General features: G+C 35.8%; 1 protein-coding gene across 5 annotated transcripts in view; it reads right to left on the bottom strand.

Annotated features, from left to right (window-relative positions):
* LOC131062834 (coiled-coil domain-containing protein SCD2) overlaps nucleotides 1-21,210 on the bottom strand; it is a 197,152-nt gene that overhangs the window by 1,164 nt on the left and 174,778 nt on the right. The window contains exons 11-15 of one of the 5 annotated variants that reach the window (XM_057996577.2): nucleotides 15,414-15,548; nucleotides 15,148-15,272; nucleotides 8,162-8,237; nucleotides 4,008-4,051; nucleotides 3,834-3,875 (exon numbers count right to left, since the gene is read on the bottom strand). In XM_057996577.2, coding sequence (XP_057852560.1) covers nucleotides 3,834-3,875; nucleotides 4,008-4,051; nucleotides 8,162-8,237; nucleotides 15,148-15,272; nucleotides 15,414-15,548 — 422 coding nt within the window. The remainder of the gene's footprint in view (nucleotides 1-3,833; nucleotides 3,876-4,007; nucleotides 4,052-8,161; nucleotides 8,238-15,147; nucleotides 15,273-15,413; nucleotides 15,549-21,210) is intronic. The other 4 variants (XM_057996578.2, XM_057996579.2, XM_057996580.2 and 1 more) reach the window with 4 other exon arrangements.

The following is a 21,210-nucleotide window of genomic DNA, read 5'->3' as shown; positions in this document are numbered from 1 at the left end:
GTAGTAGCAGAAGTCTTTCTCGAGAATAACTTGGCAAACCAAAAGAAAGAGTTTTTCAATTAATCTGGAAAAAATTCCATAAAATAGAGAAAAAATCATTCCAAAAAAATAAACTTTATAGAAGAAAAAAAAAAAATTCAAAAATTCGAGGTTTGCTGATTTCTTTTCTGGATCAGGATTAGTCATGCATGAATTTGTTGCTCATCAGATATGTTTTAGAGATTTTAACATCATGTGCAGGCCATACCATTTGTGAGTTGAAATTGCAACTTTTATAAGTCTAAAGCATGGTTGTACACTTTGAGCTAGGCCATACATATTTACAAAAGAATATGCATTTTTCACTATAGGGTTTTTACACTTCGAGCTAGGCCATACATATTTACAAAAGAAAATACATTTTTCACCATAGGGTTTATGAGTTTGGGCATTGATTTTGTTGTTATTTATCCTTGTTTTCAGGCTGCACCGATTATTGAAGTGAATCGCTATAATCACATTCAGTTTGATGCACATCAAACTACCACTTCTGATCATATAGTTTGAAAATTTGAATAAAATCCTGCCATTCTGTTTGGGATTTGTTATTGGCTGCAGCAGGTAATATCATTATGGTTTGTACCATTTGAATGAGGTTGTATCCAGTTCAGAATAAAAAAATAGTATTTAAATGCTGGTCACACATCTTACTGGCAGGCTCTACCTTTTCATATCAGGCTGTACAACTTGCAATTAGCTTCAATTCTGTAGATTCATCAGAGTTTTAGAGTTATTTGTTATCATTCATCCTTTTTGAGCTGACCATACAAATCTGGATTGATGGCACGAGGTTTCTGGTATTTTTTATCTCATGATATTGTGGAAATTAATCATTTTCAGTCTTGTTGCTGTTAGTGATAGTTTTGATATTGTGTGAAAATCTCAATTCTAATCCTTTTTCCTTCATTGTAACTATTTGGATGATTTACTGCCAGTTAGAGGTAGCATTATTATTGCAAGAAAATCTTGGACAGTTCTTCACCATATCGATGTTATTATTGTTAAAAGAATCTGGACAGTTGTTAAATTCCTTTTATTTGCTTATCATTATCTACCATTTTAACATTGATTCAGAGTTGGATGATATAGTTTGTTTTGGCATTAACACATTTTTCCTTATTATCTATTAGTTTGGCATTGATCGAAATCTGCATATCATTATCTATCATTTTGATGTTGGTTGATTTTGACATATGTTCTGCTAGTTTAATACTATTTGTAATCTAGTCGGCTTGCTGCTAGTTAGTCTGTGATTATTTACTTGTCCACAACCTAGTTTCTGTAAGGTTGCCTTTGAATAATTTGTACTAACAGTCATGCCGGGAGATTAAAAATCACACAAGGACGAACCTTTTCTTCTATGCAAATGTGGATTGATGGATCTCACATGGTTCATTAGAAAAGAAAAAAAAACTAGTACAAAGTGATATGCCAAGCCTACAAACAAGTAAGGGGGCAACAATGGCCATTAAGCAAAGAACAAAAATATGCAAAGGCCTAAGTCGGTCTTTGAAAACTAAAACATCATCCAATGACAACATTGGGCCTAAAATAATAATGGACATTTTTTAGTTAACAAGCAATTTGTTGTTAGTTGATAGCTAGTTAGAAGTCAGTTTTGCATTTAGTTTGGATTTCTTTCTTATAAATGTAATTTCCTTTCACAAATAATTGAATGGAGAAGTTTTCGGGTTTTGCATATTATTTGCATTCTATTGATGATCTGCAGATCATCCTGTCTACTGCTGCTCTATTCCATTATCTACTATTGGAGCACATAGGAGGTCCTACTGCTGTAATCAGGTGTTGCAAAAGAAGTGTATTTTTTAAGATCTGTGTGACCATGTTTGTATTGAGAGTGAACAAAGAAACGTAGACTAGGCATGTGGATGAGCAGAGAAAATGAATTGAGTTTGAGAGGTGTAATCAAGGATGTCTTGGAAGGGCATGTCAAGTTTGAAAGATGTGATCAAGGTTATGTCGGAAGGGCATACACAGCCAAAAAGAATCAAATTATATTGCCCAGCTATTGGATTTCCAAGGATGCAGTGTTGTTTAGTATGTTGTGTGGCAGTCTCTGATTTCTGATATCTTGCTGCTTCTTATCTTTGGTGTAAGGAGATGTCAGGAGCCATTGAAGCTGTGAATAATTCACAGATCTATCTGTTTAGTTGGAAGCTTTCACATCTTGTATATTTTGCATAAGAATAAGCCATCAAGTGTAATTTATTAACATGAGGAACAGGGATTATTAGGTGCCATTCATGTGACTCAAATATTATTTTGTTTCGCCATTGGAATAAGGTTGTTTTATTTCTTTTGGGACTACCATGTGTATAGAGAGATTGTGATTGGATTTTTTTTGTAAAGAGAATATAAAGTTTTTTTAGTGTGTTTTTATATCATTTTACAAGACAAGCGAAGTTTGCGAGGATTTGCAAAGAGTTTGTAAGAATTTGTGATAGGGGGAGTTTTCTATTTGTTTGCACAGCATTTTTTTTTATGTTTGTGATGGCCATCTACCAAGGACATATGGGCTGTTGATACTGTATTTTTGATGGGGGTAACTTGATACTTCACTCCACAACAAGATGAAGCTGCTGAAAGGAAGAAAAGAACTGCTACTGAGATGCCAAGGAGTAAGTTGAAAGAAAAAAATTTGGATAAGGCTTTCTGGACAAAAGTAATGGTTACAATATTTTATCAGCTAAATAGGAGCCTTACAAAAGAAATTTAAGGAATGACTTCTGAAAAGGCTTGGTCAGAATTAAGCCAACAATTGCACATTTGAAAGTGTTTAAATGTGCTGTCTATGCACACATACAAAAGGAAAAAAGATCTAAGTTGTATGATAAAGGCCTAAAATGTATTTTTTTATTGGATATGAATCTAAAAATAAAGCATACATATTGTATGATGTAATAAGCAAGAAATTGGTGATAAGCAGAGATGGGATATTTCATGAAGAAAAAAATACACCACTGGCAACGAAATAAAAGAAAATCAAATTGTGGTTGATGTAGCTGACAAGGACAAAGAGTATCCTCCAATTGTAATTGATGATGCAAAACCTGAATCCTCAAGTGTGGGAACAAGAAGATATTAGATATATCAAAGGAAAACAAAAAAAAGTCATCCACCAACTTTTATTTCAGACACAAATTTTGAGAAAATGACAAGGTCAGATGCATAAGTGAACTTTGCCTTGATGACTCAAATGATGCACAGCAAAGGGCCATAGATTTTTACGAAGCTCAAGAAAAAGATGTATGGCTTGAAGCAATGAATAGTGAGATAGTTCAGTTTATCAAATTATCTTTTAGTAAGGAAGTTGTCAGTACAAAGTGGGTGTACAAAACTACGTATAAATTTGATGGTAGCATTCATAAACATAAGGCTAGATTGGTGGCCAAAAAGGTACACTCAATAAGGAGGTGTTGATTACACTCAAACATTTTCTCTTGTCGCATAGATGGATACCATCCGACTAGTATTGTCTTTGGCAGTCTACCACAATTAGAATGATCTCTTTAAGGAAACACAAATAATTATCTCTGCTAAATTGTTCTTCCTTCCCTTTGATTTATCTTCTTATATATACCTTTTATTCCAATAGTCATAACCATTCATATGCTACCCCTTGTCTATTAGTTAACTATAATTAAATCTTTTGTTTTTGTTGTAACTCTTCCTAAAGAAATTATGCAAAATTAATTTATTTAATATAGTGTCACTGTTTTCATCTGCTTTCAAAAGCTTAATAAAATAAGCATAAATTTGCAAAATAAAACAACCTGTTTGAATTGTATGTCTTCAACCTCTTCCTGGGTAAGATCTGCATGTTAAGAAAAAAGGATTCAACCATTTTGCATATATTTAAGATAAAATGCACATTTCCATATTTTCAGGCTATTTATGTTGAAAATCACACTGGTATTCAAATAGAAGCAGCTGCCTATTTAATTATTACGACACTCCTCAAACTTTGGAGTACTTGCAAGAGGCTTTGTATCTGCAAAAATTACCGATGGTACAAATAGATCCTAGAATGACGATATAATCAACCAAGGAAAATAAATTTTTTGACATATTTAGCGTATGCAAGCATCAAATTTTAAATCAAAAGAGAATCTGTGAAACAACATAGAAAGCAAGTTTGAAAGCTCAAAATTACCATAACAATAGTTAACTGAAATCGACAAGGAATTTTGTTATTTTGAGGAGTTAACTCAAGAGAGGGCAATTATGAATTTTATTAATTTATTTAGTAGACTTTTTGATGTGGAAATTGATAAGTTGATGAGAAAGTTAACTAATGAGAAGATAGTTATGAGTTTTATTAATTTATTTAATGGATAATTAGCTCATATAATTAAATAATAAATATATATTTAATTAATGATAATAATGATGATTAAAGATAAATGAAGATAATGATGATTTAAAAAATGATTATAATTAATGAATAACAATAGGATGATAATGATAATTAGAGGAGTTATTTTAGTGTCTATAGGCTGTAATAATTGCACGAGACAAAACATTGCTCCAATAAAAGGAAGCCATTACTTACTAAAAACTTGACCTTAAGTTTCTTATGGTCATATGATATATTAGCTTCTAAACAATGGTTTTGACTAAATTTTATTCATTTGAATTTTGTTTGAGTTGAATTACAGTAAGAGTACTAGTAGCCGTTATAGCTAACTTTGTGCACCCTAAGCTCCTTGTAGTTCGCATAAAATGCTTATTGTTATGTTTGATAATTTTGGTTACCCGATAATGTATTAATTAATTGTATTATGTGGGTTGTCACTCTCGGGCAGTTATGTGTCGGTTGGTTGATGATTGTGTACCTCTCAGTAGCCGTTGGGTTCTTTAAATATATTGTGTACCGCCAAGGAAGGTAGTACGGTATAGTTGGGTCTATTGTAATCCTTGGCCAACCATCTCTGGTCTCTTCTCTGTAATAATTGCATGTGCGAATTAAGATATATTTTACTGTTGTGTCTGGTATGCATTGTCATATACATTATTATTTCTTGTACTTAATTTATCAATTGTAGCGGTAAACATTTTGGCGCCATTGTCTTAAAAGAAGTTGGGTCAGTCTTGAGTGATTCATGCCTGTAGACCCAAATAAAAGTGAGAAGAGGCTACAAGGTGGTCAAGACCAAGCGATTAGGTGATCCGCCGACCCTCGACTGGAGGGAGCATAGGGATGAGTCAGGGCCTGGAAATACTTGGAGTGTTGGGACGCTGGAGGTGGATGTGTAGATGACGCACGTGTGGCCAAGAGTGCAAGGAAAGCATTGGAACGTGGCGATCAAAACAATCCACCTAGGTTCAGCACACCTGGAAGTACTCGGAGTGTTGGGGATGCTAGAGGTGGACATGTAGAGGACGCATGCGTGGCTGAGAGTGTAGGGAAAGCACCAGAATATAGCGATCAAAACAATCACACACACGGGAGTAAGTAGGCGAGGAACCAATTTGTGGGAACTTGTCCCTCGCCGAGGAACCGAGAATAAGGGGGCTTGAGCCGAAGACTCCTCTGGTACCTTTTGAGTGAAAACAATGATGAACACCCAGGAGAAGCAGAAACTCTGGACCTCCACTCTCACAATCATGCCTAAATTGATCTTGTAAATATGTAATTCTGGGCTTGTTATCAACTTGTGGTTGAGCCCTGGGTGGAAAGGTAGGCATAAGAGGCCTAGATGTTATTGTTCAAGTTTGCTGATTTGCATTCCCACCATGTACTAAGTTCTCTCTTTGACCTTTGTTGCCTCCAATATTTGCATTGTTAGCACCAATATTCACTTCTAACTGCTGAGCCATTAATTTTTTTTCAAAAGTCCTGACTGCTGATTTCATTCTTGTGCTCTCTATTCTATAGCTTGTTGCCCTCTAACTAGAGCATCCAACAATTCAAAAATTGTTCTTCTCCTACATCTCTTGGATTTCTATCACCCATATTTCCTATATTTTATTCTTCTATTGCCCTTTGTTCTTCTACAACCAAATTAGTATCAGATTTGTTCTTGTGAGTGTTGTAATGATGTGTGAAAGGTTGTTGGTCAAATCTTAACATATCACCGCTCTATCATATTGAACCCCCTCAGGATGGCAAGATACACTACTTTGATACCACTATAATATGCAACTCTATTTTGCGTTGTTTCTTTTTTTTGAGTTTTGTTTTTTGATTTGCAATTGTTTATAGAAGAAAGAAGAGTACAGAATATTTCTATGATAATAGAAATACTTGCACCAATTAAATAACTCAGAAATTTACAATCTTCAAAAAATCCACAAGGCTGAAATAACTCAGATTTGATTTCAAAACTGGAGATGCAATATATCTCAAAAATATGAACAACCCAGTTCATGACATGACATATATTGAAATATTTTTGAGATGTATTTCAGATTTGATATTGAAAGTTGCAAATTAGTGATGCAAACTAGACGTCACTCTCCAAATATCACCTTCCAAGGCATGAAATGAACAAACTGATGTTGCATATCCAAGTGTGCTCCCTAGCAACAGAAAACAACTCTAAAACCCCAGTAGAACTCCTCAAGAAACTCTCACACCATTGCTGGAGGTGTTCAAGTAACATATGGGAATGTATGGCCAGCCAAGGAAGGAGTACGACTAGAAGGAACAACAAACAATCTCATAAAACCCCTTGAGTCGACCCTCTTCAATCTGATGTGCAATGAACTCCAACAATTTCTGAATATTAAAATCACCAATAAGCTTAATCCATGATTTTTGTATGAAACCACCAAGAAATCCTCCAGATTGGGTTTCTCACCAACGTCAAAGATGTTGTTTGTAAGGGATTTGGTCCTCGCAAACCTTCAAGAAGAACAAGATCCTTCAACAAAGAAGAATATCAAAATATCAACTCATACCAAAAATGAGCTCCAAAACTCACTTAAATAGGCTCACAAATCCCACGCTCAGCTAGGGATGTATTTTTAATTTATTTCAAATCCTTATGTCTTCCTCATAAAGTGGCACCCTCTTCTAGATGGCCCCTTTCATTAAATTAAACACTTCACTTAATATTTGGCGCCACTATAGTCCTTCATTGAATAAATTAAAAATAACGATAAAGTTAAATATTTTGATTTAACTTTCTTATTAATAATTTATTGTTATTCAATTTAAATGCACTGGACTATAATAAATATCAAGATATCATTATTAACTGCTTCCACTGTCACATCTAAAAATAGTAACACTGAAAACTGGCACTGTTGGTGCCCAAAACTGACTTACTAAAAATAGCAAGTACTGGAGAACTCAACTAAATTCACTCCAAAAAAGGGCATTACGCACATCATAACCACTGGAGCTCAAAACAGCACCTGACACTACAAACCTGCTGGATAAATTGTCCCTAGGAGTTCCCAAACCCTAACCCATTAGCCTACGAGAACCCAGTGAATAGGCTAACGGTCCACCATACTGAGCTGGTTAGGACGGGAGCATTACAATAACAGAGTTTTGTGGATATGTTTGACAATGCTTAAAGTGTTTTAACACTTTATTGAACACCAAAACCTTTAAGAGGGCAAGAGACTTGAGCCTTTGATTGCAACCAATTGGTTGGGATATAAATGAATTGAAAAACAAATGCCCAACATTTAAACTACTTTTTCTTTTGAGGACCTTTCCAAATTTCAACTCTATCATCACCTAATGCTTGGTACAAAATCTTGGGAAAGGCTATTTGGGCCTAGAGGTAGAAATAGGTTAATGGTAGTACTTACCAACCAAGAATATCAAAGAGGGAACATGAGTTTCCTAAAAGGGGACTCTTAATAGAAAGAGACAAGACTTCACAAAACAGCGAGTTTCTTACTCAAGATTCATTCAATTCAATTCAATAATTAATTAGGTTTATGACATGCCCTCCCACATTGAAAAGGGTTCCTTGAAGCATATGTAGAAGATAGGCAAGAAGACCTACGTGGTTTTCATTCATGTGCAAAAGCATCCATGCCTAGAAAATGTCATTTTTACAAAGCATGATCTATATTTATTTTAGACAAATTTACATATCGAATGCAATCATAATTTACAATAAAAAGAACAATGATCTACCTCGGAACAATTCATCCACACGAACATGATTTAATTGTCGATGTTGGGCAATTGCAGTACCAATAGCATCTTCAACCTACAATATTGATAAAAACATATACTACGTATATAAGTTTATGATGATCTTCAACAATTGGAGGGATTGGATTGTTAATCTATGCATAAACTTATGACAAAAAATAGCATGCTACTGAATTCTTATATGCATCATCATATACATATCTCTATTTATAAAATATGAAAAATATCAAAGGGGCAGTGCGTACATTCAATTACCATGCTAAAGAATAAATGAACAAACATATCAATAACATACAACTCAAAATAACTTCTTTGACGAAAGTCTTTCATAGCATAATAAATCCCAGCATTGCCAAAATCTTAAGAAACTACTTAGACATTTCAAATGTGCAATAACGTAAGGCACCTTTGTAGGAAATTTTTATGGGAACAAAAGTTTTCCACAAAAGTCAAGTGTCTAGAAACTTAACTGATTTAGAATCAAAAGCAAGGAGATATTTTGCATTAAAAAGTGCTCAATGCAAAATAATTTTACCAATTATTGATTGGCACTTACTATGGATATTCTACAACATAATTTATCAAAACAGATTCTACAATGACTTGTAGTAAATCGATTACATAAGTTTCTGTTACATGTGCAGAAATACGGAAAAATAGTCTCTATATGCAGTCAAGAGTTAATAGCAGTAAGGAACTATGGAAAGAAACATGTATCCACAAGAAAAAAGCATAAAACAACAACAAAATGAAGGATAACAGTACTATGACCTAGATAAACCCAAAATAGGGAAAAAAATCCAGAAGGGTGAGAGTTTGTTCCTCCTCAAGCACTACCTCATGAATTATTACAATGGTTTATTGATTTCAAATAGGCCTCCAAGGACTTTTCTTGCACAGACAGCTATATTGCAACACCATACAAACTCTCCAATTGTTTGACACTTCCTGAAATATTTGCTACAACTCCCCAAGACTCATAGGGGGAAGCAATATAAGTCTTCAAAATCAACTTGCAATGGAAACACAAAGGAATGACAAATTACAATGATTTTTCTTTTAGAGTTTTAACAAGAATAAGTTACAGAAAAGTTGAGAGGAAGATATGAAGTCTTGCAACTGAAGCAACTTTGTGACATGCACTAGAGCTTCAAGAACCCACAGACTTTGTCTCCGTCACATTCTATAGGATGTTCAGCCATGATCATACCTATTCTACACATTCAATTTTGTCAGAGATGAGTTTAGTTGCAATCTAACTAGTGACATGTGTTCAATTCCAAACAAACTCATCATTTCTGCCTCTTTTCTCTATCTAGTCACTGTAAGAAGTCAGCTCCTTTAGTTCATCTTCAGTTGTTTCCCTTTGACAGTCATCTTTTGAAATGCAATTTAATTGATAATTTTCAAGAATGATCCTTCAAAGTTCTTTGGCATAGGGGTTAGCTTCAATGAAAACATTTAAGTGGCCAAGTTAACTAACTTAGCTAACTTAATTGATCCAATTTTAGACCACTTCTGCCCTACAAAGCAAAAACCTGAAGGTTAGAAGAAAAGGTAAGAACTAGGGGACAAAGTAATCAATCCTTTGGAAATGGATGCAAGAGAGGGAACTTTTGAGAAAAAGTATTCAAAAATCATCTGAATTTTCTTTGGGACTGAGTGGTAAGCTGAGCAAGGTAAGCAATAATTTTCCTAAAGCACATCGGTTGACTGATTTTCAACTTTGCCAATCCAAGGATAACTCCTTTTGTTTGTCTAACGGATATTTGATTTTATTGAAAGTTTAGCAATTAAATACATGTAATAGGACAAGATTATTCATAACATAAAGGTATATTTATACAATTATGATGGGTTGTCATTTCAATAAAATTTATATTTAAGCTTCATATTCTTTCCTCTCCTCAACTACAGGGTTTGTGTGAGTGATAGAAATCCCATAAAACCTGATTAATCAAGTTCTAAACAATATTTATTTAAACTTATCTCTCACTAAAACCTTAGTAATTTTTATTTATCATGGCATAATGTTATGATGTAATGTGTAATCCTAACAATCTACCCTTACTGCATCATACTCAAAACAGCGATAGGAATACAAAATATTAAAATATGGATAAAACACAACATTCCTAACCAATTATAGTCACGTGATGAACCAGGACATGTACCATAAGAAAATTTTCATATTGAGTCTTTAATAAAATAACTTGCATATGAGAAGAATACATTAAGAAATATGCTGCCAAAATTTGATTGAGAGTAATAAGTCACTTTGAGGGGGAAAACCTCCAAATCTTCCAAGAAGAAAACAATTTGCAATATGATGTTAATAAAATAACTGGTACCTCCTATATTAATGATCATATAACTTAATCAAAAGTTATAGTAGCCACCAAAAGACTCCTCATACCTCTATGGACATTGTAGGATTAAGGGCATTGCGTCCCCCCCTTTCACATTGGCATTGTCTTTGTTGACCAATCACCTTGTTTAGAGTCCAGAGAAACGGGACTCGCCCAAACTCGCCCAGACTCGGCGAGTCCGAGTACGTGTCATGCTCGGCGAGTCCTAGGGGCTCGGACTCGGACTCGTCCGAGTCTGGCGAGTAAAATCGCCAGACTCGCCGAGTTGGCGAGTTTGGCTCAAACTCGCCAAACTCGGCGAGTCCTGAGCCCCAAACTCGGCTACTGCCTAGCTTAAGTAAAATGACAAAAAAAAACATTTTAAAAAGTCTTTTTAAAATGAATGGTCTCGTCTTTGTTCACTACAACCTCCGCCTGAGAATGAGAAAAATTAGGGTTACAACATGTCAGCCAATAGAAAAATAACACCTGATGCCTTTATTAAATAATAAGTTTTTTTGGCCTCGCGGGGCGCTACCCCTCGACCTCGCCCTGTATCGCGACAGGGAGCGCGCAAGGGGCACTACCCCTTGACCCCGCAAGGGGTGATGCCCCTTGAACCCACCTTGGGGGCACTGCCCCCAAACCCTCGTCGAAAAATATGGGGGGAAACTGTGTCGATAGAAGTAGGGAAAATTTAACCTCCGAGTTTGACACTGATTGGATCGACCAGGTAGATATAGAGGCTGAGACTGTAGCCATGGCAGAGGAGGAGCAGAGAGCACGAGCACAGATAGGAGATTCAGAGGCAGATAGTGACACAGATGTTCCTGATGTTGGTGAGCATGGCATGGTGTCACGGGGAGCGGCCATGGCTGTCCAATCATCTAGGACCTACCTTAGACGCCTTCGCAAGGGGCTGGGGCTAGAGGGTGTTGCTGTGCAGGCTTCTCTGAGCCATAGGCTTGTAGTTGTATTTACCTTTGGTATTTGTATGAAACATTTGATGATGATCATATGATGACATGTATTTTTTATTCCATGAGTTTTGTAATATTGTATACATTTGACAATATTTATATATCTATGTTTGTTATTTTCTTCAGCTACAATTTACGTTTATGCTTATGTGATTGATGTATACTTGTGTATGTAATCAAATGAGCCGAATTTGATGATGTTATTGTGTCTTTAAGGTGTATTCAATAAAGGGTGTTTGAAACAAGTTTTAAATCTTTAAAAATCTCTACATTTCTTGATTTTTTCACTTTCCCGAGTCCAGCCGAGTCTGGAGTCGAGTCTGACGCCGAGTCGGCCTTGCCGAGTCCGAGCCGAGTCCGAGTCCGAGCCGAGTCCGAGTCCCATTTCTTTGGTTTAGACATGAGACGTGGAAAACTAAATGTAACTTTGTAGTGGGAGGTAGCTCAAGCTTGTAAGCTACACTACCAATTTTCTACAAAATCTAATATGGACCATAATATTTCAATGACAATTTGTTATTCTTGTCTTCTTGCTTTAGGAACATTTGCTTATATGCTTGCAATATTCAAAAAATCCAAACAACCACTTCAAAGCTCCTTTCACTACAGTGTTGATCAACCTCATGCTTCATTTTGATATTTTGTCATGGCCAAACTCTTCTTAAGATTTCAATGTGTCTAGTGTTGATAATTAATGTGATCTTTTTGGTGTGAACAAGGTATTTTACCTAACTAGCTCACTAGTAAGTCCTATACACATATTAAGTTTAGTTAGGTTTTAATGAATCCTTCTAGAAGTCTTAGTTTTCAATTAGATCTTATCAAGTATCTTGGCATTTAATTCTTGAGTCCTATGTCATTTAATAATTATCAAGTTAGTTGTCTCATTGTATAGGATTAAAACACGTCACAATCTTATCTAATCCTCTCTCTCACCCTTGCCTTTATAAGCAAGGTATCATATGTACATTTCATGATGTAGTATCACATTCAATCTAAAATATTGTGGCCAAAATCAAGCAACATCTTTCTCTTGTGCTCTCTTGTGGTAGAAATCTTTTGCTCTTGTTGGAGATTCTAAAATATTCAGTCCATTGGTGACTCTAACATGGTATCAAAGCTAAAAATCTACAAGTCCCTTCTAAAATTTGGGAGGTAATCAAGCTTTATTTTTTTTTGGGTCCACTTTGGTGTCATTTCGACCTGACCATTGAATTCAGAGCTTTTAAGAAAGTCAGTTTTGGCTTTGGTTTCATCCAAATCGAACATATGGGAGCTAGATCTATGAGGGGTTCAATTTGGGTGATGGTCGCCAGATCCGAGAGAAAGTTGTTATTTCGAATAACTTAGGGCCAAAACAGTCTCTGCCATTGTGTCTAAATACCTAGGAACCCTAAGATCGTCCAAATTGAACATTTGTCTCAAGCCCTCAAAGGAAATTTTCAATAATCTTGACATAATCTATATCTATAGACTAGTGTCATTCAAAATTCGTACAATACGGATCTGTATGATTTGTACCCTACTGTACCAATTCGTAGCACTATTTGGTCAAGTACTAGAAATATTCTATAGAACATTCTTCCACTTGCATCATCTCTATGCCATTGTACTCCACGCATGCTGGCGTAATTTGTCGCTATTGTTGAGTACAATTTCAATTTTTCTATTAATAAAAATTCCAAATTAGTTATGAAATCATTGGTTGGTTATTAAGCTTAGTGCTTGGTCGAGGGCTTGGTTCTCTCTTGGTCATATTATCATAGTAGGAGGCTAAGCCTTCGATACATGCGAGATGCCTCTTCATTGCCCGAGCTCTGCCACATTACCACCTGCCCACCACTCCATTGGTGGCAAGATAGATGTTTTTTAAACTATAGAGCCACCGTCGGTCCTATGGGTGCCCAGGGGCTTTGTAATGTCCCCTTACTAGTTTTCCCAAATTTCAACTTTCCTTCAACCACATTTTGTCAAATACTTTGCTCATTCAGATGTTATAGGGATTTCTTGATTGCAGAGGTGTAAATTTCAGATAGTTGAAGATGAGTAGGTCTATTGTGTGATCGCAATAACAATGTGCAGGTTTGATATTTTAAACAAAATATATAGTAATAGCAATATCATAGTGAATTATTGATTATGATAGCAAAGATTAACTATTACAAATAGATGAAACATATTTCAGAAGTTGCGATGATCATTACATCTGCAATTATTCTGTTATTTTGATAGAAAATAAAACTAAGACTGAAATAATGAGATATTTTAACTCAATATGCAATTTATAGACTTAAGAGGTTGCAGAACTCCTTAATCATGCATACACAGCAACAGGAATTGAGATATGCTTCAGCACCATCAAAAATGTCCACCAAGTTGATAGCTCACCTCAAGTCTTATGTTGTCCAATACTTGATAGACTAGTATGGAGATTAACTGGAAGCAACACAAGGGAAATCAACCATCTTTAGCATTTGTATTATACCCGGACCACGATGGCCTTTCTTTGTCTTTTGGAATATGAAGTCGATTTGATTAAAAGGCCAATTCTTCAATAATATTTCCCCAAGCATCAACACCAAAAGGAAATATGATACGCCATCAATAATATGGAGCTTTGGTATTTCAACACTCATCCAATATAATTCTTCCATGCACAACATTAATATCCCAATTCAACGCCCAATAATATACACTAAGTAGAGCCTCTTTAAAGTTCCTGACCTTAAGGAATGTGTCATCCGAGTTTATAGTAAGCAAAATATTGAAGGCAACAATAAATTCCTTAATTCCACGATGGCCAGCCCATGCATGTACTTGGAATATTCAACACACAAAAATGAAGACAAATATTGATGTAGTCTTCCCCATGAATAATTTCCACACACCAAAACTAGGGATAAGTGGCTAGTATAACTCTCACACTGCCAACAAAATAAAATTGCTAAGCTTCAGATTATAATTATTTATTGTCGCCTTAGAACTTGAATTCTTTCGATTGAGTATTTTATATGCAAACACCAAAATGCTTTGCCAAGCATAGGTAGCACAGGTTAAATAATCTTTCATGGCCCTACCTTCACAATTAATTCACCAGTGATAAAGAATATGATTTAAAACTTCCTAATGCCAAAATACTTTGTACTATAATGACCAACGTAGGATATAGTAGCCATTAATAAATATAATCACCCAGATACTTCCAGCATACTTGCTAGTTGGGGGTTATTGCCACATACTTGTAAAAGATTCACCCATAATAATAATTAAGTTGTCTCAACCCTTAAGATTATTTTCCAGCAAGAATATAATTATTTTTCACCCACCATTCTCCCTGATAAATAAACATTAACAAATCATTGTGCATGAAGCTTCAGATATTAATAACTACCAAATAAAAATGAATAAAAAAAGTATGGATTAAGATATTGTATAATGTATATACTTAAGACAGTAAAGTTGACAAGCCTTCAAAATATAGCTTATATGTCATTGAATATAAATATGGCTAATCTAACAACAATTGAGCAGGAGGAATTGTAATGAGTGCAGAGAAACTATTAAAACCAATTTGCATGGAAAGAAAAGACTGAGTGTAGAGAAAATATTAAAAACCAATTTATAAGGATAAACTTGCCTTTAAAGAAGCTAGTTCATTTAATCCTTTCTCGACAAAAAGCATATTCTCAATATTTCGATCTCCATTTAGATCACTTGGAGTACAAGCAACTCTACCCTTTTCCTTGACCCTGTTGTTTCCTGCTTCATACATCAAGAATGTTTTAGATTTATATCAACCATAAGAAACATGCATCCATAAGAGTTGAGAGAAAAACACTTTACAAATTACAAGAGAAAATTAATAACTATTATATAAGAAAAGACATGATATTGAAACCATACCATCTTCTAAAGTATTGATTCCATTCACATGCTCTTCCTTAACTTTGAATCCAGCTGACATAACTACCTCGAGTGGAAGAGGAGCTAGAGATGACCAATATTCATGCCTTTCACCAGCTATCTCAGAATAAATTCCTGTACCAAAAAGAGTCAATATGCATGGTAGCATTTTCAAATCAAAAGAGGTGACACAATAGTCATTTTCAAGAACTAGACATATAGCTCATTCTCCCAAATCAATTATTAACTAGGCATTTCATTTTGTTTTGTAATTTTTTGAGTGGAACCAATTGCAAAGAAGAAAGAATTGTAAATATATCTACTAGTGAGGAAAAATAGCTGACATGAGAAGTCAGAAATAATTTAACATCATATACTCACGTGACATACAAAACTATCCCCAATCAAGCTCTTTCAAATTAAAACTCAAAAAATCCAACTTAACAACAAACCCAAAATATGAAAGAAAAAAAGTGTCTTTAATCAATACCTATCGAGGTTAAACTAAGAAAATCAAATTAAAGAATAAAGCTGAAAGGTTATACGACATTAAAAGGTATAGTGTTGGAAATTGTGTACCCCCATGATTTCACAATACACAATGTCTTCCCTTTCAGCTCATAGTGTATAGCACCGATACCAAAACATCTCCTAGCTAGCAAATTCTTGATGATCTTGGGTTTTTGAGTCCATTTTTCTCGGACAAGAGCACCATGCATGGACATTTGTGCAATGCACTAGTGTCCCATAAAAAATTTGTTAGGAATTTCATGCAGAAAATATGAATTATATGCAAATAAAAATTAAATAGAGGAATGAAAAACACAGAAATAATAACAGAGAGGAGACAATTTCAACATGGTTCACCCAAACTTTGGCTACGTCCACCAAACAGAGAGTCCAATATTATTATCCAGTAAATCGAACCGATTACAACCAGCAATCCCTTGCAACTCAATACCGCTGCAAAATGCTACAAAATTCTCTACAGAAAACCCTAACCCTTAACCTTTTTATCAAGACTTATGTCGGTTAGAAAATTAGGGTTACAACATGTTAGCCAATAGAAAAATAACACCTGATGCCTTTATAAAATAATAAAAGTCTTTTTGGCCTCGCGGGGCGCTGCCACTCGAACCCACCCTGTGTCATGACAGGAAGTGCGCCAAGGGCGCTACCCCTTGACCCCATCTTGGGGGTGCTGCCCCCAAATCCCCGTCAAAAATATAGGGGGAAACTGCGCCGATAGAAGTAGGGAAAATTTAACCTCTGAGTCTGATTAGGCTCCATATAACAAGAAATTTGTGTCTCCTTATTGAGTTCCCAGTAATTAATACACATTCTCATTCTCCCATTGTTCTACTTGACCAGCATCTCGGAAGAATCAAAGGGACTTGAATTGGGCCAAATGTGTCCCATATCTGGAAACTCTTAGATGGCCTTTTATATCTCCTCTTTGTGCCTCTTTGGGTGATGGTAAGTAGTAACCATTGGCTTAGCCCATTCCTCAAGCTCATTCACTATGACTTTCCAAAATGGTATGAATATCCTAATGATATCTCTTCTCCCTATCTGAAGGATCCTTAGAAGAAATGAAGCATTGAGCTGCCCAAGAAACCTCACCATGACAAAAGATGATAGCCATCCTCTTAGTTGTGACAACTCTAGGTGCACCTGTAATATCCCCACTTTGAAATAGAATTTAATAATAAATAATAATAATATTCCCACTTTGAAATAGAATTTAATAATAAATGATAATAATATCCCCACTTTGAAATAGAATTTAATAATAAATGATAATAATAAAATTAAAATATAAAATGATATAATTAAATATGATTAATTAAAAATTAATTAAGTTAATGAAAAGTCAAAAGACATGAAAGGAAAAGTTGTGACTCCCTCAACAATGATATATAAAAGGGAGAAGAAAACCTCATTTGAGGGGGGGATAATTTGGTAAGGAGAAGTGCAGATCTGATTTAAATAATAAGTGCAGATTTGATTATGAAAGGTTGTGTCCCTTTCAAATGGTAGAAATAATGAAGAGTTGCACTCTTTCAAAGGGTGATAATGGTGAAAGGGTGTGTCTCTTGCCAAAGGGCATACATGATGAAGAGGTGTGACCTCTCCCTCAAATTGAGAGATATAAAGGAAAGGAAATAAGGGAAAAAAGGGGAGGGGGGCGGACGGTGGAGAAAAGGTAAGGGAGAGCGGTCTGCGGAGGTAAGGTAAGATACAAGGTTTAGTTATTAAATAATATAAGTGATACAAGGTTTTATTTATATTAAATAATATAAGTATATTATTTAATATGTAATGTCATTATCATAATAATGTGTGAAACTCATTAATATTAGCTACTGAGTAATGTGTGAGGTTCGTTAATAGGTGATGTTAATTGTAATATAGTGAATATATATATTCAATCAAACAAGGAGTAACATAATGATTATAAATATAGATATCGATTATAATAGATAGGTAATGAAAGAAGTTAAGGTTAATGAATGTAATTAATGTATATGTAATGTTATGATAATGAATACTTTAAATGAACATATTAATGAATGGTTTACAGATATTAAGGAATAAGTATAAACCGTATGTTAATGAATTTGTATTAACATACGTTAACGAGTATACGTATCAATGAATAGTAGGGATATAAATTAATAAATGTAATGTTCATTAATTAATGTGTAATGTTCATACATATTGGTAATGTGTAATGTTCATTAATATGTGATATTAATCGTAGTCTAGTGAATGTATATATATTAATTAATGTGTAGCATTCACTAGTCACTAAACATAGGTAAAAGATATAATTTGTTAATTGTTGTATACATAAGTTTGCGTATTAAGAAAGATTAGGAAGACAAAGGTATGTTAAGAGATGTAATGCATATGTAAAAGATGGAAGATTATATATATCTATGTTAATTAAGAATACATTAAGAATTCATGTTAACACAAGGGATAGTTTATGAACTGAAACTATTATGCAAATGTATGGCTTGGTTGACTAAAACTCAATCAAGAAGAGAAGGATATGGTCAATTCCCCTTGAGGACTTGGATGATGGAGGCATCACCCAAGACAAGGTAAGGCAAGGGTCTTCCTTGGTTGGCTTGGGTATAAGAGGTTATACCCAATGCAAGACTCAAGGTCGGGCCGATCCCCTTTGAGGACTTGGATGATGAAGGCATCACCCAAGGCAAGGAATAGACAAGGGTCTTCCTTGGAGGGCTTGGGTGTAAGAGGTTACACCCAAGATAGGATTCGAACTCATCTTCGATTTCCTGGAGGGCTTGGAACCAAGGGGTTCCAAGAGGGCGAGCTTCACGGCCGCCTAAGGACATCTTGGAACCAAGGGGTTCCAAGAAGGCGAGCCTCACGGCCGCCTAAGGACATACTTTGTATGGCATTCGTATCCTTTTTATTAGATAAAAATTATGATTATGTTAAATAAGAATTGAAGTTAGATTGCAATTTAAATTACTTATATATATATTTATATGTTTGTTATGTTCTAACAATCTGTTCTGCAGGTTAATGATCTCTAAATAGTAGGGACATTACAGCACTGTTCGACATGCCATGAAAAAACACTAATCCTCTCTTAGCCACCAAAGCCTCATCTATGAAATTTTGGGTTGCCCCACTGTCTATCAAAACTGTAACTCATTGCCTATGTAGGAATCCTCTAACCCTGAAAGATACCTAGGAGTACTCAAGAGTGTAACTATGGTACCTTCTTTCACTCGCCTTGAAGAGTGCTACTCTAAATCAATCTGCACCTCCTCCAAGTCACTTTGTTCATGTTTGAACCTTTACCAACCACCTCCTAACTATTAGAAACCACTTCTAAGTAATGAAATTTACCTTTTCCTAGGCGCCTATGTCTTGGTTCCCATGGTTACTTACAAAAAACATAACCTCTTCCACAATTTATTCTTAGCCTCATCTGATAAGATAGGCTTCTTAGGCCACTCTTTCTGAAATGGATTCTTGTCTTTCTTAAATGGAGGAGACTTAGACTGAAATTAAAGCCTCTAGAGTAGAGAAATCCATGTTTCCATCTCTCTTAATTGCATATTGAAGAGTGGTGGGATCAAAGGCCTTAACTCAACCATGAAGAGTTCTAATAACCCTTCAATGAACAGCAATATTCCTTGAAACATTTGGAACCATAACAACAAGCCTCTTGAAATATGCAATGAATGTATCAATAGTACCACTCTACTTCCATTGAGTCAACTCCTTGAAATGACAAGTTTCCTTCAAGCTACATGGAATCTCCACAAAAAGGTATGACAGTCTATGTTGAAGTAGGATTGCATACAAAGAAGGTGCAGCAGACTTAAAGAGCTGCATCTAGCTTGGTGGGACCCTAAGGGGACCGCATGAGCTTGGGAAAAAGGCTATAGTCGGCATAAAATGCTTATGGTTATACATGATAGTATTTGTTATCTACCAACGTATTAATTAATTGTATTAAGTGAGTTGTCACTCTGGGGTGGTTTGTGTCGGTTGGTTGACGGTTGTGTACCTCTCAGCAATCGTCGGGTCCTTTAAATGTGTGTGATGCCAAGGAAGGTAGTACGGTATAGTCGGGTCTATTGTAATCCTTGGCTGACTATCTTTGGTCTCTTCTCTGTAATAATTGCATGTGAATAAAGATATATTTTATTACCGTGTCTGGTATGCATTGTCATGTCATTATTATTTCTTGTATTTAAATTATTAGTTGTAGCAGTAAACATTTTGGCGTTGTTGCCTTAAAAGAAGTCAGGATAGTCTTGAGTGATTCATGCCCGTAGACCCCAATAAAACTGAGAAGAGGCCACAGGGTGGTCAAGACCAAGCGATTAGGTGATCCGCCATCCTCGGTCAGAGGGACTCATAGGGACGAGTCAAAGCCTGGAAGTACCCGAAGTGTTGGAACGTTGGAAGTGGACGTGTACAGGACGCGCGCGTGGCTGAGAGTGCAAGGAAAGCACCGAAACGTGGCGGTCGGAACAGTCCACCTAGGTCCGGTACACCTGGAAGCACCCGAAGGGTTGGGGATGTTGGAGGTGAATGTGTAGAGAACGCTTGTGTGGCCGAGAGTGCAAGGAAAGCACCGAAACGTAGCGGCCAGAATAGTCACCCAAATCCGGCACACAAGGGAGTAAGCAAGCGAGAAACCAATTTGCGGGAACTTGTCCTTCTGAGTGAAAACAATGATGAACACCCAAGAGAAGCAAAAAATCCCTAAATTAAGGGGGATGGATCGGAGGATCCTGTACGACATTGCAAAATATGTATAATGATATGGGAGGCGAATGGCCTAAATGACCAAGATTATTGGCTAAAGGCATTTCCCGCCACGCTTTGGGGAATTGCTATTGACTGGTATATAGACCTAGATGATAAGGACAAGGTTGAGTGGAGTGAACTGAAAAAGGCATTCAAGGATTTCAAACTCCTGAGGGATGACAACGAGATCGTGGCCGAAATCTATAACACCAAGCAAGGGAAAAATGAGAATGTACATGCTTACAACCGTAGGCTCAAGGAGCTGCTAAACAAGATGGAGAACCAGCCAACCAACAGGTTGAAGAAGAGGTGGTTCACTGAGGGATTGATACCCTCACTATGCAAGAAGATGAAAGTAGTGCCTCCGTCCTCATACGCCGATGCTTACAATCGGGCAATGGACATCGAGAGTGAAAACAAAACCTCCTCCCGAGGGAAGAGAGACCGATGATGATGAGAGCACTGAAGGTAGCAGTGACGAAGAATCCAA

This window comes from Cryptomeria japonica, chromosome 10 (assembly GCF_030272615.1).
Source record: "Cryptomeria japonica chromosome 10, Sugi_1.0, whole genome shotgun sequence".
Lineage (NCBI taxonomy): Eukaryota > Viridiplantae > Streptophyta > Pinopsida > Cupressales > Cupressaceae > Cryptomeria > Cryptomeria japonica.
This window is presented reverse-complemented; position numbering and strand designations above follow the sequence as displayed.